At 36.8% G+C, this 18,071-nt stretch overlaps 1 protein-coding gene across 1 annotated transcript in view; it reads left to right on the forward strand.

Annotated features, from left to right (window-relative positions):
- Positions 1–460: 460 nt before the first annotated feature.
- The window catches only part of CERS3 (ceramide synthase 3), a 99,025-nt gene continuing 81,414 nt past the window's right edge, over positions 461–18,071 (forward strand). Inside the window, exons 1-2 of the mRNA XM_065871756.1 lie at positions 461–633; positions 17,873–17,990. Of these exons, the coding sequence (XP_065727828.1) occupies positions 461–633; positions 17,873–17,990 (291 nt within the window). The remainder of the gene's footprint in view (positions 634–17,872; positions 17,991–18,071) is intronic.

Consider the following 18,071-nt stretch of genomic DNA (forward strand, 5'->3'; position numbering starts at 1 on the left):
TACAAAGTTAAATATGCTTGCCCTTTATCTCCTGGAGAAGTTCTTAGGATACTAGTGAAGGTTTATACATACTTGGAGCTTTCATGAGGTTGGCCTTTGGCATGTTGAAGTTGTAGAGATTATTGTTAGATTAATTTTCATATGATAGAAACATATAAGAGGAAGACACATACCCATAATATTAACACATGTTGTGCCAAGAGTGTGAACAGTGGTGTATTAAACTTCAGTTTGCCATGCCACAGCCGAAATTCTTCTGAGAGTGTTGGCAGAGTAATTCCTGTTTAATGCAATGAAGCTCCATGAAGCCCGGTAAATAATAGTACTCCGTTCTGTTCAATAATAGTACCCTGTGTTCTAAACTCTCGGGTTTAGGTATTTTGATTAAAGGTGTCAATGTTGTCTCAATTTTAAGTATTTGTTCTATAAATCTAATGTATTCTTTTTCCATCTCTCTAGAATGTTTCAGATGTTTAAAGAATGGTTTTGGTTGGAAAGATTCTGGCTTCCTCCAACAACAAAGTGGTCAGATCTTGAAGATCATGATGGACTCGTCTTTGTGAAACCCTCTCATTTATGTATGAGCATTCCATATGCTTTTGGCTTGATAATTATCAGACATTTTTTTGAAAAGTAAGTAGTGTTTGTATGTCTTTCCTCCCCATTCCCCTTCTTTGCCCCACCTCTAGAATAAAGAATTTTGGTAAGATTCTTAAAGAATGTGTTGTTCGGAGGTCACCACTAATGGGCTACAGATTCTTAGGAGAGTTCATGAAATTAAATGCACACTAAATATTATCTAGACTGAACAAATAAAAATTAGAAACACAATCTCCTCAAGTACATTAGTTTTACAATGAAGAAAATTGAGATCAAGAGAGATTAAGGATCACAGAGCTTATTAGTGTCAATGACGGTACAAGAACTCAGCTCATGTTCCATGTACCATGTTGTCTGACAATGGATATGCATCCCCATGTCTTTGTTGGCAGTATTAGGAGAGTATGACTAGGGGATGCATTATCATTTTAGAATGCCTATAAAATAGCAAAAATGGCTCATTAAAGACCAAACTTAATATTGCTTTATAGCATAGTTTACTTTAAAGGTTTATTGAAAGTTTTAATAGCAGACCTTCAGTCCAAGGTATAAGGAAATCAAAGAAAAATATCAATTTGCTTTCTCAGAAAAAGTAAACTTCTTTTCTTTTTCTTAATTTAATTTAAATAGATATTACCTCCAACCTTCTATTAAAACGGTACTAGTGTTATGATAACTGAAGATAAATGTTCATCTATAATCTCTGTAGTTGTCTCTATTTCAAAAAACTGTTATTAGCACATTAATTTTTTTGGAGCAAAAACAATATTCAAATGTCAAGACTTGGATAAACTTAAGACAAAATCTGATAAAGATCATTTTGTCCAAGACTAACTGTAATGCAGATCATATGTTTATAACCATTTGCAGGGTCCTTATCTCAAGAGTTAGTTTGACCAACTCTGTTTCATGGATTGTCCAAAATGTTTTTGTACAAATAACAGCTTCACTTGGACCAATAATGTGCTATTGCTATTGGGAGGAAAAGAAAGCCCCTCAATACCACTAAGCTCTAGCTGAGAACATCTGAAAATGTTCTTCCTTTTTGACAGTTAATTTTACTTTTACTCACATGTTTGGATTTGTCAAAGAATGCCTAAATAAAGTAGCATTGTGCCACTGCACTTCCAAATTGGCAAATTACTCTGCTATCCTGAAATACTTGCTTTTCTTGCAGTGTCTGGTGATCTTTGAACTTGTCATCCAGGTCCTCTACTTATTGGCACTGCAGATTTCCTACTTTTTGGTGGACAGATCCATTTTTAACATTTTGATCAGACAGTGAACTAGAAAAATTTTTGTTTGCCAAAGCAGCATAGTTGTGGAGGACCTACTTGTTATGCCCTGGTCTTGGCCTCTCCAACAATTATCAGGAAGGAATCCAATCTTCTTTTAATTCCTAGGACCATTCTTGCTTCTTCTCAAGGGGTTAAGTATAGTCTTTTGTAACTCCTTATAACTTTAACTACCAATTACTCACCCTTAGTTTTTTCCATCCCATGACACTACAGAAAACTATGTGTTGCTCCACTAATCTCATATCTCTCTTTTTTTTCATATTTCTTTTAATGCAATAGAAGGAAGGAAAATTTAACATGGGAGCAAGATCATGCTTTTTGAAGTATAAGTTTATATTTTTTCAGGGCTTCTATATCATTTGCCTTAGACTAAACCACTTAGATCATAAATAAAATATTACTTACACCTTGCACTTGAATAGAAACTTATATTTTAAGAGGTACAGAAAATCATAAGTGGTGTGATCTCAGTCAAGAAAATGAGAGGTAAGTGAGATGGCCAAGGTCACATGGTTAGTATGTCGGGAGTAGATCTGGGACTTTAACCCCCACGGTATGAAACCAGGTTCAGGGTTGCTGGGTTTTTGTTTTCCCCTGTACCGGTACTTCTTGGACTTTCACAATGAAATACTCCTGGTGGCAAAAGAGAGTAAATTAATATCCTTTGGGAGTATAGAAGACATGGCTTAAGGGAATGATAGCAAATAGGAACTTTTCTTAACTATCAAAAATTCGTATAAATTTGACACAGTGTTTCAGCATATCCTATGGTATATGTATCACAGAAAGCTTCCTTCTTTTGTCTTGGACTGTGTTTGTGTTACACCTCCTCATTCTAGGAAGTGGCCAGGAGTTGTGATTTGGCTGGCTTATTTTTATCTTTTAGTACTAACCAGGAGCCATTTAAGATGAGGAAGTAAGGGCCCTTCCCAGGAAGTAGAGAGACAGATGGATAAAGAACAAACAAGTAGATCATTTGAAAGTGACTGACATTTGCTTTGTATTTAGAATTTCCTTTCCTTACAAGTTTTACCTTATGTTTTAATTTTTTTGGTGGGGAGGGGTCTAGAATAACAATTTCTAACTAGTATACCCAGACTCTTCTATACATTCTTTTTTGTGTCTGAAGTATGATTTAGAGAGGATCTAAGCTACTCAAATTTAAGCACTTGTGGAATAAGCACATTATCTCAGAGTAAATTATGGTCCTGGAAGAGTCCAAGGCAGGGATGGGGGTAGTAAAATCAGAAGGTAATCTTTTTGCTTTTACTTAATGGTACAATGAATAGATACCCCACCTCTACCATTTCCACTGAGCAACATGAGGGCATGATGGGATTCTTTAAAGAAGGGTAGGTGTAGCAGTTTACAGGAGTTGAAAAAGGATTGTTGCTAACCGTCTTCAATTGAAACAGTCTCAAAATAGTACAGTGGATTTAAATGTTATCTGAGACTTACATTACTTCAGATATTTTGTTCTCTCATATAAAACCCTCTGATTAAATCTGGTCAAAGAGCCTTTCAAACTTTAGGAAATGGGAATCAATCTTAATGGCAATAGGCTATTGTTTCCGTTTAGGAGAAGTATTTAAACTTCACATGCTCTTTTTTTTTTTGTGGTACGAGGGCCGCGGGCCTTTCACTGCTGTGGCCTCTCCCGTTGCGGAGCACAGGCTCCGGACGCGCAGGCTCAGCGGCTATGGCCCACGGGCGCAGCTGCTCCGCGGCACGTGGGATCCTCCTAGACCGTGGCATGAGCCCGCGTCCCCTGCATTGGCAGGCGGACTCTCAACCACTGCGCCACCAGGGAAGCCCTCACATGCTTAATATCTGCCTAGGCTTGCCTTCTTTTTTATTCTACAAAACAATATTGAAAAAAAAAATATGTGGGAGGTAGTGCTCTGGGATTCCTTGGCTTTTGGCTCACAGGTAACTGATGTAGTGCTAAAGGAAGAGCGGGCTATGTGGGTGTCTGAATGAGGCCATCTGAGGGCTCAGTTCTGCAGTAGTAGCAAACCTGAGACTCATTTCCTGGTAATTAACCTAACTTTGAACCATTTACATGGGAGCAGAAGTTCACATTCTCTTTTCTTTCTCTTGGACTTTTCCCTTCTATTCTATATCAATAAAATGAAAGTTCAGGAAGTTTCATCTTAGTCTAAGGTCCTTCTAGAGCTAAGATCTGTCATTTCCCTCCTCTTTTCAGTTCAGTTTATCAAATACTTATTGTGCTTCTTTATTCTCTCCTTTTTCAAAATAGGTTTTTAATTAAGTACCTATTCATATTTATTTACAGTTACATAACATGAATTGATTGATTTTCTAGATTTTTTTGAAATGAAAGGATAATGCTAAAGTAGAAAACTGTACTTATATACTTCCTCTGTTCTACTGAAAATGTTATTTCTGTCCTTGAAGCCTGGACATGTTAACAAACAGGACCATTATTTCTCTTTTTTCTTTCTTTCTTTCTTTCTTTCTTTCTTTCTTTCTTTCTTTCTTTCTTTCTTTCTTTCTTTCTTTCCTTTCTTTCTTCTTTATTGGAGTATAATTGCTTTACAATGGTGTGCTAGTTTCTGCTTTATAACAAAGTGAATGAGTTATACATGTACATATGTTCCCATATCTCTTCCCTCTTGCATCTCCCTCCCTCCCACCCTCCCTATCCCACCCCTCTAGGTGGTCACAAAGCACCGAGCTGATCTCCCTGTGCTATGCGGCTGCTTCCCACTAGCTGTCTATTTTACATTTGGTAGTATGTATATGTCCGTGCCACTCTCTTACTTTGTCACAGCTTACCCTTCCCCCTCCCCATATCTTCAAGTCCATTCTCTAGTAGGTCTGTGTCTTTACTCCTGTCTTACCCCTAGGTTCTTCATGACATTTATTTTTAATTCCATATATATGTGTTAGCATATGGTATTTGTCTTTCTCTTTCTGACTTACTTCACTCTATATGACAGACTCTAGGTCCATCCACCTCATTACAAATAGCTTAATTTCATTTCTTTTTATGGCTGAGTAATATTCCATTGTATATATGTGCCACATCTTCTTTATCCATTCATCCGCTAATGGACACTTAGGTTGTTTCCATGTCCTGGCTATTGTAAATAGGGCTGCAATGCACATTTTGGTACATGACTCTTTTTGAATTATGGTTTTCTCAGGGTATATGCCCAGTAGTACGATTGCTGGGTCATATTGTAGTTCTATTTGTAGTTTTTTAAGGAACCTCCATACTGTTCTCCATAGTGGCTATACCAATTCACATTCCCACCATCAGTGTAAGAGTGTTCCCTTTTCTCCACACCCTCTCCAGCATTTACTGTTTCTAGATTTTTTGATGATGGCCATTCTGACTGGTGTGAGATGATATCTCATTGTAGTTTTGATCTGCATTTCTCTAATGATTAATAATGTTGAGCATTCTTTCATGTGTTTGTTGGCAGTCTGTATATCTTCTTTGGAGAAATGTCTATTTAGGTCTTCTGCCCATTTTTGGATTGGGTTGTTTGTTTTTTTGTTATTGAGCTGCATGAGCTGCTTGTAAATTTTGGAGATTAATCCTTTGTCAGTTGCTTCATTTGCAAATGTTTTCTCCCATTCTGAGGGTTCTGTTTTGGTCTTGTTTATGGTTTCCTTTGCTGTGCAAAAGCTTTGAAGTTTCATTAGGTCCCATTTGTTTATTTTTGTTTTTATTTACATTTCTCTGGGAGTTGGGTCAAAAAGGATCTTGCTGTGTTTTATGTCATAGAGTGTTCTGCCTATGTTTTCCTCTAAGAGTTTGATAGTGTCTGGCCTTACATTTAGGTCTTTAAACCATTTTGAGTTTATTTTTGTGTATGGTGTTAGGGAGTGATCTAATCTCATACTTTTACATGTACCTGTCCAGTTTTCCCAGCACCACTTATTTATTTTTATTTTTTTAATTTTAATTAATTAATTTATTTATTTTTGGCTGTGTTGGGTCTTCGTTTCTGTGTGAGGGCTTTCTCTAGTTGTGGCAAGTGGGGGCCACTCTTCATCGTGCTGTGCGGGCCTCTCACTGTCGCGGCCTCTCTTGTTGCGGAGCACAAGCTCCAGACTTGCAGGCTCAGTAGTGTGGCTCATGGGCCTAGTTGCTCTGCGGCATGTGGGACCTTCCCAGACCAGGGCTTGAACCCGTGTCCCATGCATTGGCAGGCAGATTCTCAACCACTGCGCCACCAGGGAAGCCCACAGCACCACTTATTGAAGAGGCTGTTCTTTTTCCACTGTACATTCCTGCCTCCTTTATCGAACATAAGGTGACCATATGTGCATGGGTTTATCTCTGGACTTTCTATCCTGTTCTATTGATCTATATTTCTGTTTTTGTGCCAGTACCATACTATCTTGATTACTGTAGCTTTGTAGTATAGTCTGAAGTCAGGGAGCCTGATTCCTCCAGATCCGTTTTTTGTTCTCAAGATTGCTTTGGCTATTTGGGGTCTTTTGTGTTTCCATACAAATTGTGAATTTTTTTTTTCTAGTTCTGTGAAAAATGCCAGTGGTAGTTTGATAGGGATTGCACTGAATCTGTAGATTGCTTTGGGTAGTAGAGTCATTTTCACAATGTTGATTCTTCCAATCGAAGAACGTGGTATATCACTCCATCTATTTGTATCTTTAATTTCTTTCATCAGTGTCTTATAATTTTCTGCATACAGGTCTTTTGTCTCCTTAGGTAGGTTTGTTCCTAGATATTTTATTCTTTTTGTTGCAGTGGTAAATGGGAGTGTTTTCTTGATTTCACTTTCAGGTTTTTCATTGTTAGTGTATAGGAATGCCAGAGATTTCTGTGCATTAATTTTGTATCCTGCTACTTTACCAAATTCATTGCTTAGCTCTAGTAGTTTTCTGGTAGCATCTTTAGGATTCTCTATGTATAGTATCATGTCATCTGCAAAAAATGACAGCTTTACTTCTTCTTTTCGAATTTGGATTCCTTTTATTTCCTTTTCTTCTCTGATTGCTGTGGCTAAAACTTCCAAAACTATGTTGAATACGAGTGGTGAGAGTGGGCAACCTTGTCTTGTTCCTGATCTTAGTGGAAATGCTTTCAGTTTTTCACCATTGAGGATGATTTTGGCTGTGGGTTTGTCATATATGGCCTTTATTCTGTTGAGGAAAGTTCCCTCTATGCCTGCTTTCTGCAGAGTTTTTTTAATCATAAATGGGTATTGAATTTTCTCAGAAGCTTTCTCTGTATCTATTGAGATGACCATATGGTTTTTGTCCTTCAATTTGTTAGTATGGTGTATCATGTTGATTGATTTGCATATATTGAAGAATCCTTGCATTCCAGGAATAAACCCCACTTGATCATGGTGTATGATCCTTTTAATGTGCTGTTGGATTCTGTTTGCTAGTATTTTGTTGAGGATTTTTGCATCTATGTTTATCAGTGATATTGGTCTGTAGTTTTCTTTCTTTGTGACATCCTTGTCTGGTTCTGGTATCAAGGTGATGGTGGCCTCATAGAATGAGTTTGGGAATGTTCCTCCCTCTGCTATATTTGGAAGAGTTTGAGAAGGATAGGTGTTAGCGCTTCTCTGAATGTTTGATAGAATTTGCCTGTAAAGCCATCTGGTCCTGGGCTTTTGTGTGTTGGAAGATTTTTAATCACAGTTTCAATTTCAGTGCTTGTGATCGGTCTGTTCATATTTTCTATTTCTTCCTGATTTAGTCTTGGCAGGTTGTGCTTTACTAAGAATTTGTTCATTTCTTCCAGGTTGTCCATTTTATTGGCATAGAGTTGCTTGTAGTAATCTCTCATGATCTTTTGTATTTCTGCAGTGTCAGTTGTTATTTCTCCTTTTTCATTTCGAATTCTATTGATTTGAGTCTTCTCCCTTTTTTTCTTGATGAGTCTGGCTAATGGTTTATCCATTTTGTTTATCCTCTCAAAGAACCAGCTTTTAGTTTTATGGATCTTTGCTATAGTTTCCTTCATTTATTTTTCATTTATTTCTGATCTGATTTTTATGATTTCTTTCCTTCTGCTAACTTTGGGTTTTTTTTTTTCTTCTTTCTCTAATTGCTTTAGGTGCAAGATTAGGTTTTTTATTCGATATGTTTCCTGTTTCTTAAAGTAGGATTGTATTGCTATAAACTTCCCTCTTAGAACTGCTTTTGCTGCATCCCATAGGTTTTGGGCCGTCGTGTCTCCATTGTCATTTGTTTGTAGGTATTTTTTAATTTCCTCTTTGATTTCTTCAGTGATCACTTCGTTATTAAGTAGTGTACTGTTTAGCCTCCATGTGTTTGTATTTTTTACAGGTCTTTTCCTGTAATTGATATCTAGTCTCATAGTGTTTTGGTCAGAAAAGATACTTGATACAATTTCAATTTTCCTAAATTTACCGAGGCTTGATTTGTGACCCAAGATATTATCTATCCTGGAGAATGTTCCATGAGCACTTGAGAAAAGTGTGCATTCTGTTGTTTTTGGATGGAATGTCCTATAAATATCAATTAAGTCCATCTTGTTTAATGTATCATTTAAAGCTTGTGTTTCCTTATTTATTTTCATTTTGGATGATCTGTCCATTGGTGAAAGTGGGGTGTTAAAGTCCCCTACTATGATTGTGTTACTGTCAGTCTCCCCTTTTATGGCTGTTAGTATTTGCCTTATGTATTGAGGTGCTCCTATGTTGGGTGCATAAATATTTACAATTGTTATATCTTCTTCTTGGATCGATCCCTTGATCATTACGTAGTGTCCTTCTTTGTCTCTTCTAATAGTCTTTATTTTAAAGTCTGTTTTGTCTGATATGAGAATTGCTACTCCAGCTTTCTTTTGGTTTCCATTTGCATGGAATATCTTTTTCCATCCCCTCACTTTCAGTCTGTATGTGTCTCTAGGTCTGAAGTGGGTCTCTTGTAGGCAGCATATATATGGGTCTTGTTTTTGTATCCATTCACCCAATCTGTGTCTTTTGGTGGGAGCATTTAATCCATTTACATTTAAGGTAATTATTGATATGTATGTTCCTATTCCCATTTTCTTAATTGTTTTGGGTTCGTTATTGTAGGTTGTTTCCTTCTCTTGCATTTCTTGCCTAGAGAAGGTCCTTTAACATTTGCTGTAAAGCTGGTTTGGTGGTGCTGAACTCCCTCAGCTTTTGCTTGTCTGTAAAGGTTTTAATTTCTCCATCAAATCTGGATGAGATCCTTGCTGGGTAGAGTAATCTTGGTTGCAGGTTTTTCTCCTTCATCACTTTAAATATATCCTGCCAGTCCCTTCTAGCTTGCAGAGTTTCTGCTGAAAGATCAGCTGTTAACCTTATGGGGATTCCCTTGTGTGTTATTTGTTGTGTTTCCCTTGCTGCTTTTAATATGTTTTCTTTGTATTTAATTTTTGACAGTTTGATTAATATGTATCTTGGCGTGTTTCCCCTTGGATTTATCCTGTATGGGACTCTCTGTGCTTCCTGGACTTGATCAACTATTTCCTTTCCCATATTAGGGAAGTTTTCAGCTATAATCTCTTCAAATATTTTCTCAGTCCCTTTCTTTTTCTCTTCCTCTTCTGGAACCCCTATAATTCAAATGTTGGTGCATTTAATGTTGTCCCAGAGGTCTCTGAGACTGTCCTTAGTTCTTTTCATTCTTTTTTCTTTATTCTGCTCTGCAGTAGTTATTTCCACTATTTTATCTTCCAGGTCACTTATCCGTTCTTCTGCCTCAGTTGTTCTGCTATTGATCCCTTCTAGAGTATTTATTTTATTTATTTATTTATTTATTTTTCTGCAGTACACAGGCCTTTCACTGCTGTGGCCTCTCCCTTTGCGGAGCTCAGCAGACGTGCAGGCTCAGCAGCCATGGTTCACAGGCCCAGCCAGTCCGTGGCATGTGGGATCCTCCCAGACCAGGGCACAAACCCACACCCCCTGTATCGGCAGGCAGACTCCCAACCACTGCACCACCAGGGAAGCCTGATCTAGACTGTTTTTAATTTCATTTATTGTGTTGTTCATCGTTGCTTGTATCTTTAGTTCTTCTAGATCCTTGTTAAATATTTCTTGCATTTTCTCTATTCTATTTCCAAGATTTTGGATCATCTTTACTATCATTATTCTGAATTCTTTTTCAGGTAGACTGCCTATTTCCTCTTTGTTTGTTAGGTCTGGTGGGTTTTTATCTTGCTCCTTCATCTGCTGTGTGTTTTTCTGTCTTCTCATCATTTTGCTTATCTTACTGTGTTCGGGGTCTCCTTTTTGCAGGCTGCAGGTTCATAGTTCCCGTTGTTTTCGGTGTCTGTCCCCAGTGGCTAAAGGTGGTTCAGTGGGCTGTGTAGGCTTCCTGGTGGAGGGGACTAGTGCCTGTATTCTGTTGGATGAGTCTGGATCTTGTCTTTCTGATGGGCAGGTCCACCTCTGGTGGTATGTTTTGGGGTGTCTGTGGACTTAGTATGATTTTAGGCAGCCTCTCTGCTAATGGTGGGGTTGTGTTCCTGTCTTGCTAGTTGTTTGGCATAGGGTGTCCAGCACTGTAGCTTGCTGGTCGTTGAGTGAAGCTGGGTGCTGGTGTTGAGATGGAGATCTCTGGGAGTTTTTTGCCGTTTGATAGTATGTGGAGCTGGGAGGTCTCTTGTGGACCAGTGTCCTGAATTTGGCTCTCCCACCTCAGAGGCACAGCACTGACTCCTGGCTGCAACACCGAGAGTGTTTCATCCACATGGCTCTCTTCTCTTCGAACCTGCTAGGCACTGGTTCGGCCCGGACCTGCTGGGATCAGACGAGACTGCATAATTTGTGTCGTACCTGCCAAGGAGCAAGTCTTCTTTAAATTAATGCTTTGACTGTAGATATGATCCTCATATCTGCAAATATGCTATGGATATGTATTTTTATCCATTGTGTATACTTATCCACCCTTTATCTCTCACATGACTCTCTAGAGGGGAATGTTATACTTCGTTTGGCTTTGAGATTGGTTGTATTCCCTTACTGAATAAATCTTCTTTTCTTAATTCTGCTTTGCTTTTTTATTTTTGCTAATTTCTTCATTTCTAATATTTGAGGAGATAACATTGAGTGAGTGTGATTGAGAACCCTGCCATATTAAACCATTTTGTGTTTGCATTATTCTACTAGTAAAGACAGTGAGTGTTTTCTCCAATAAAAATTTTTAACTAGTAGGTTAGATAAATGACCCAATTCTGTTATTTATCCAAAATCCTGTCATATATGTTTTTTGAGTCTTTGTTAGTTTTAAGATCATCTAAGTTTTTGTTTTATTTGGAACTTTTATGCAGAGGGGGAATTAATCATATTCCTTGAACCACAGCATGTCTTTGGTCTGTATTAGATCTCTTTTGATTGATTGACTGATTTGAATTAACTTTTTCATTAACTACCTTTTATCCTCATTTCCTAGTCCTGTTGCCATTCTTGCTGTAGGTATTTGATGGCTTTTTGTTTGTATAACCCAGTCAAACATGAGTATGAACATAAAGTACATGTATTGTTAGTTGACATAAATGGTATAGTAAGAAGACCTTCTTCCATATCTTCTTTTTTTTTTTAATACAGCACTGTGCTTTATGATCTATCCACATTGCTCTGTGTACATATGGTACATAATAAGTTTGTTTTTTATGTCTCTGAAATGTATAGGTCATTTTCAGGAGAACTTAGGCCATCTGGAAGTTGGATTGGCTTATATATTTTATCAGAGTATTTTAGGAAATTTTTTTAATTTTTATTTTTGGCCATGCAGTGTGGCATGTGGGATCTTCGTTCCCTGATCAGGGATTGAACCCATGCTCCATGCATTGAGAGTGTGGAGTCTCAACCACTGGACCACCAGGGAAGTCCCTAGGAAAATTGTTATTCAACTCCGTGGTTATAAACAATGAATTTAAGGGTTAATGATCATTCATAACTAAAATTTCCAGCATTTAATTAAACACAGAAACTTTTAAGTAAGTACTAGAATAGCCTGACCCGGCAGACAATGGACCTTTGTTAGAAATGAAAGAAGAATAGGGACATATCATGCTTTTAAAAAATCATCTTGGGCTTCCCTGGTGGCGCAGTGGTTGAGAGTCCGCCTGCCGATGCAGGGGACGCGGGTTCGTGCCCCGGTCCGGGAAGATCCCACATGCCGCGGAGCGGCTGGGCCCGTGGGCCATGGCCACTGAGCCTGCGCATCCGGAGCCTCTGCTCCGCAACGGGAGAGGCCACAGCAGTGAGAGGCCCGCGTACTACAAAAAAAAAAAAAAAAAAAAAAAAAAAAAAATCATCTTTACTGAGGTATGATTTACATACAAGAAAGTTCATCCAAAATTTGACACATTTTGACAAAAGTATACAGTCATGTAACTATCACCACGATTATGATATAGGAGATTTCCATTGGCTGAAAACACCCCTGTACCCTATTCAGTTAATCCTCTTCCTACTTACTATCTCCTCGCAATCACTAAAATGCTTTCTGTCAGTATAATTTTACCTTTTCTAAGATTTCCTATAGATGGAATCATATAGATTATAGTCTTTTGTGTCTGATTTCTTTCACTTAGCATAATGCTTTTGAGATTTTTTTCATGTCATTATACATATCAATGATTCCTTGTCATTTCTGAGTAGTCTCAACATATTGATATATTGCTATTTATTATCCTTTAATTAGTTGATGGAAATTTGGATTCTTTACAGTTTTTGGCTATAATGAATAAAACTTCTCTGAATATTTGAATAGAAGAATTTGGGCATATGCTTTTATTTCTCTTGTTAAATTGCTAAAATGTTCTTCAAAAGACATTGTTAATGTATGTGTATCTATACAATAGATTATTTGGCAATAAAAAGGACTGAACTCCAAATGCATCCAAATACATTGATGTATCTCAAAAACATTAAACTCAATGAAAGAAGCCAGGCACAAGCGACCACATATTGTATGATTCCATTATGTTAAATATCCACAAAAGGTGCAGCTATAAAGACAGAAAGTAGATTAGTGACTGCCTGTGGCATGATTAACAGGAAAGAGGGATTAAAGTAAATATGTACGAGGTATTATAGTGGGATGATGAAAATGTTCTAAAGCTGACTCATGGTGATAATGTACAGCTTGGTAAATTTAATAAAAAAGAAAAAAATCACTGAGTAGTATACTTGAAAATGGTGAATTATATGATATGTAAAAATGCATTAATTGTTATTTTTAAAAGATGTTAGTAAAATTAAAAGATAAGACAGACTAGGAGAAAATGTGAAACATATATCTGATGAGGGACTTAAATTCAGAATATATAACTCAATAATATATTAAATTCAGAATATGTAACTCAATAATAAACAAATAACTTGATTTTTTTTAATGGGCAGAATATTTGAGCAGAAACCTCACCAAAGGAGATATACAAATAGCAAGTAAACACATAAAATGATGTTCAACATCATTAGTCATTAGCAAAATGCAAATTAAAACCACTACACACTGAAAGTTAACAAAAATGTCAGAGTAAGGGCCTCTGAAAATTTTCTCCTTCCTAAAATCAGAAAACTAGCAAAAATTGTCAAGATCAACTTTTCAAAATTTAGAATTAGCCAAAGACTTGCAGCAATCTGGAGAGTGTTATTTAAGAAAAATAGCTGACTGTTGGAAAGAACAGCAAGCTTTGTGGCATTTTAACTTGCCCTATTTCTGTCCTTACCTTTCTTCCTCTGTGATAGTCTTGAAAAACCAACAGCCCACAATTTCAGTGGAAACCAGCAGCCTGACAGCTGTTGACGGAAGCAGAACAGAGTTGGAGCTCCTTCAAAGCATCATTCCCAGAGAGCTGTCATTATCTGACCTGTCTAGTGGTTCCCTGGAAGGGCATTACTCACAAGCTGTCTTTGTTTGCCTTTTTCCTTGGAGAGAAGAAGGGTGCTTGTCTAAAACAATTAAATGCAATTGATTAACTTTGGAACTGCCTGAGGTAATGGATAGCAGTTGGGGCAAACAATAAACTAACAGCTTTTCTTGTTAAAGGATAAGCTGGGAAATGATATGTCCATAGGGGGTTTTGAAAAGCTCTGACTTATTCTTGGAAATTAGAAGACCACTTGAATTTGTAGAGCTTTGGGCATGCCCAGGGCCATCCACATGCTCAGGTAAGACCTTAGTAGACCTTAAGTTCTCACCTCTGGATGACCTTGAGGCTCTGTGCAAACAGGAAGTGAAGGCTAAGGCAGAGTTGCCCACTATCTTAGTGTTGAAGGTGTGCCCTGAAACATACACAGAGCCTCTTAGTAAACACTGGAAGACTTATTGGTTCCAGGCATTTAAGGAAATCTCTGTCTAATCATTAGGAGACCACTAAGCTAACCGAATAGATACTTTAGTGCCCACACATGACAAAGAATACAGACTTTACAGATCAGTTCAAAAATGTAAACAAACAAGTGGACAACAACAAACTCTGAGTATGGGGATAATCTGATTTCCAGAGTTGTCACATTATATTATTAAACTTGTCCACTTTTCAACAAAAAATTATAAGACATGCAAAGAAACAAGAAAGTATGGCCCATACACAGGAAAAAAACAGCAATCAATAGAGTGTCCCTTACAAAGCCTAGATGTTGGACTTCTTATTAGACAAGACTTTAAGTCAGCTATTTTAAATATGTTCAGAGAACTAGAGAAAACCATGCTTAAAAACTAAGGAAAGAATGAGAACAATGTCTCACTAAATTAAGAATATCAATAAAGAGATAAAAATTATAAAAAGAAATCAAATAGAAATTGGGACTTGAAAAGTACAATAACTTATATTAAAAATTCACTGGAGGGCCTTAACAGCATATTTGATCAGGCAAAAGAAAAAGTCAGCAGTCTGAGGAAAAAAAAAATGTAGAAGAACAAAGAGCCTCAGAGACCTGTGGGACACCATCAAGCACAGCAACATATGCATAACAGGAACTCCAGAAGAAGAGGAGAAAATGAACAGGATAGAAAATATTTGAAGAAATAATTGGCTAAAAATTTCCCAAAATTTGATGACAAACATTAATCTATATATCCAAGAAGCTAAACAAATTCCAAGTAGGATGAACTTAGAGAGATCCATATCTAGATACATCATAAGCAAAATGTTGAAAGACAAAGAAAGAATCTTGAAAGCAGCAAGAAAGGAGCATCTCATCACATAAAAGGGATCCTCAGTAAGATTGAATTGATTTCTTATCAGCAACCATGGAAGCCAAAGGCAATGGGAGGACAAATAAAAAGAAAGAAAAAACTGTCAACCAAGCACAACTATCCTTAAAATGAAAGAGAAATTAAGACATTCCCAGATAAACAAAACCTGGAAGAATTTGTTGCTAAGCAGACCTACCCTATGAGAAATACTAAAGGGAGTCCTACAGGCTGAAATTAGAGGACACAGACATTAACTTGAATCCACATGAAGAAATAAAGAACACCAGTAAAGTTACCTACATAAGAAATAAAAAGAAAATATAAATGCATTTTTTGCTTGTAACATGTTTTTCTCCTATCTGATTTAAAAGGCAACTGCATAAAATAGTAATCATAAATGTATGTTGATGTGAACACAATTTATAAATATATAATTTATATGACAGTAACAGCACAGAGAGGGGAGATCATGGAGTTTTTGTATAGTGCTGAAATTATTTGGCTATTAATCTGAGCTAGGAGGTTATAAATTAAGATGTTAATTGTAATCCCTAGATGAACCACTAAGAAGGTAATTTTTTAGAACAGTAAAAAAAAAAGAAAATTTAAAAAGTATGCCAGAATATCTATTTAACACAGAACAAGATAGTAATAGAAGAAATGAGAAACAAAAAGGCATAAGCTATACAGAAAATAAATAGCAAAATGGCAGATATAAATCCTGTCTTATCAGTAATTAAATGTAATTTACATTAAATGTAAATGAATTAAATACTCCAACTAAAAGGCATAGATAGGAGGACTTGATAGAAATATATGATCCAACTATATGGTTTCTACAAGAGAAACACTTTAGGTTCAAAGAAATAAATAGGTTGAAAGTAAAAGGATGAGAAAATATATACCATGCAAGCAGTAACCAAAAGAGAGCTGGAGTGGCTATACTAATACCAGACAATTTAACAGCCTTTAAATTGTTATTAGAGGGCTTCCCTGGTGGCGCAGTGGTTGAGAGTCCGCCTGCCGATGCAGGGGACGCGGGTTCGTGCCCCTGTCCGGGAGGATCCCACATGCCGTGGAGCAGCTGAGCCTGCGCGTCCGGAGCCTGTGCTCCGCAGCGGGAGAGGCCACAACAGTGAGGGGCCCGAGTACCGCAAAAAAAAAAAAAAAAAAAATTGTTATTAGAGACAAAGGACATTTTATACTATAACAGGGTAAATCTATCAAGAAGATATAACATTTATAAATATATATGTAACTGGCAACATAGTCCCAAAAACGTGAAGCAAAAGCAAACAGAATTGAAGGGAGAAATCGACAATTCAACAATAACAGTTGTAGACTTCAGTACCCCATTTTCAATAATGGATAGAACAACTAGGCAGAAAATCAACAAGAAAATAGAAGACTTGATTAACATTATAAATGAACTAGACCTAACAGACATCTGTAGAGCACACCACCAATAATAGCAGAATACATATTCTTCTTGTGTGCACGAGGAACATCTCCAGAATAGACCACGTGTAAGCCATAAAACAAACCTCAATACATGTGAGAGGATTGAAATCATACAAAGCATGTTTTCTGATCACAATGGAGTGAAATTAGAAGTCCATAACAGAAGGAAATTGAGAAATAAGCAAATATGTGGAAATTAAACAGCATACTTCTAAATAACCAATGGGTCAAAGGAGAAATCACATGGTAAATTAGCAAATAGTTTGAGATGAATGAAAAAGAAAGCACCATACAAAAACTTATGAGATTCAGCAAAAGCAGTGCTTAGAGGGACATTCATAGCTGTAAACACCTATATTTAAAAAGAAGAAAGATCTCAAATCAATACCTTCTACCTTAAAAAACAAGGGAAAAAAGCAAACTAAATTTATAATAAGCAGAAGTTAGGAAATAATAAAAACTAGAATGTAAAAATCAATAAAAACCACCACACATGCTGTAGAATTGCTAAAATTAAAAAGACTGGCAATACCATCTACTGGCAGAGATATGGAATAACTGGAACTCTGGCACCTTATTGATGGGAATGTAAAATAGCGCAGACACTTTGGAAAACACTGGACCAGTTTCTTATAAAGTTAAATGTATACTTGCCATACAACCCATCAATCGCATTCCTAGATATTTACCCAAGAGTCATGCCATTTTTCATAAGTTAGAACTTCAAATAGGGACATAATAATTTCTTGAAGATAGTATCACCAAAGAAAACCTTAATAACAAAACTATTATTTATTTTAATCCCTGGTAGTCTTAAAAATGAAACTCTAAGTAAAATGGCTTATCTCAGTTCCTGGATCTTGTATATAAATATATTTGGGTTTACATAAAATGGATTTTAGAACTGTGCAAGTACAGTTGACCCTTGAACAACAAGGGTTTGAACTGCAGGCTCCACGTATACGCAGAATTTTTACATTAGTAAGTACTACAGTACTAGATCTACAGTTGGTTGAATCCATGGATGTGGAACCTCGGATATGGAGGAACCACTTACACGGGGGCTGACTATAAGCTATACAAGGAGGATTTTCAACTGTGCTGCTGAGGGCTGGCACCCCTAACCCCCATGTTGTTAAAGAGTCAACTATATTTTATTTTTTTAAGTTATTGCATGTATAAAAGTTCTCAAATTTTGCTCTCTTTGAGTTTCTGTAAGGCAGATATTGGCTTTAGATAGCCCAATGACTGATCTTTCATTTGGAATCTAAAATTACAGCTTGAGTTTTCTGGTGACATTGTGAATTCATTCTCAGATTTTGAACTTACTTTTGTTCATATTTTTGCAGGTTTATTGCTTCACCTCTAGCAAAAACAATTGGCATTAAAGAGGAAGTTCGAAAGAAGATTACACCAAATACTGTTTTAGAGAATTTTTTCAAACATTCCACAAGGAAACCATCTCAAGTAAGTACAGATTCTTCGTTTTTGGATTTTAAAATCTCCTTTCTTAATGTTTCAATCATCTGTGGTTTACCTTATCTGTGC

Source organism: Phocoena phocoena, chromosome 2, assembly GCF_963924675.1.
Source record: "Phocoena phocoena chromosome 2, mPhoPho1.1, whole genome shotgun sequence".
Lineage (NCBI taxonomy): Eukaryota > Metazoa > Chordata > Mammalia > Artiodactyla > Phocoenidae > Phocoena > Phocoena phocoena.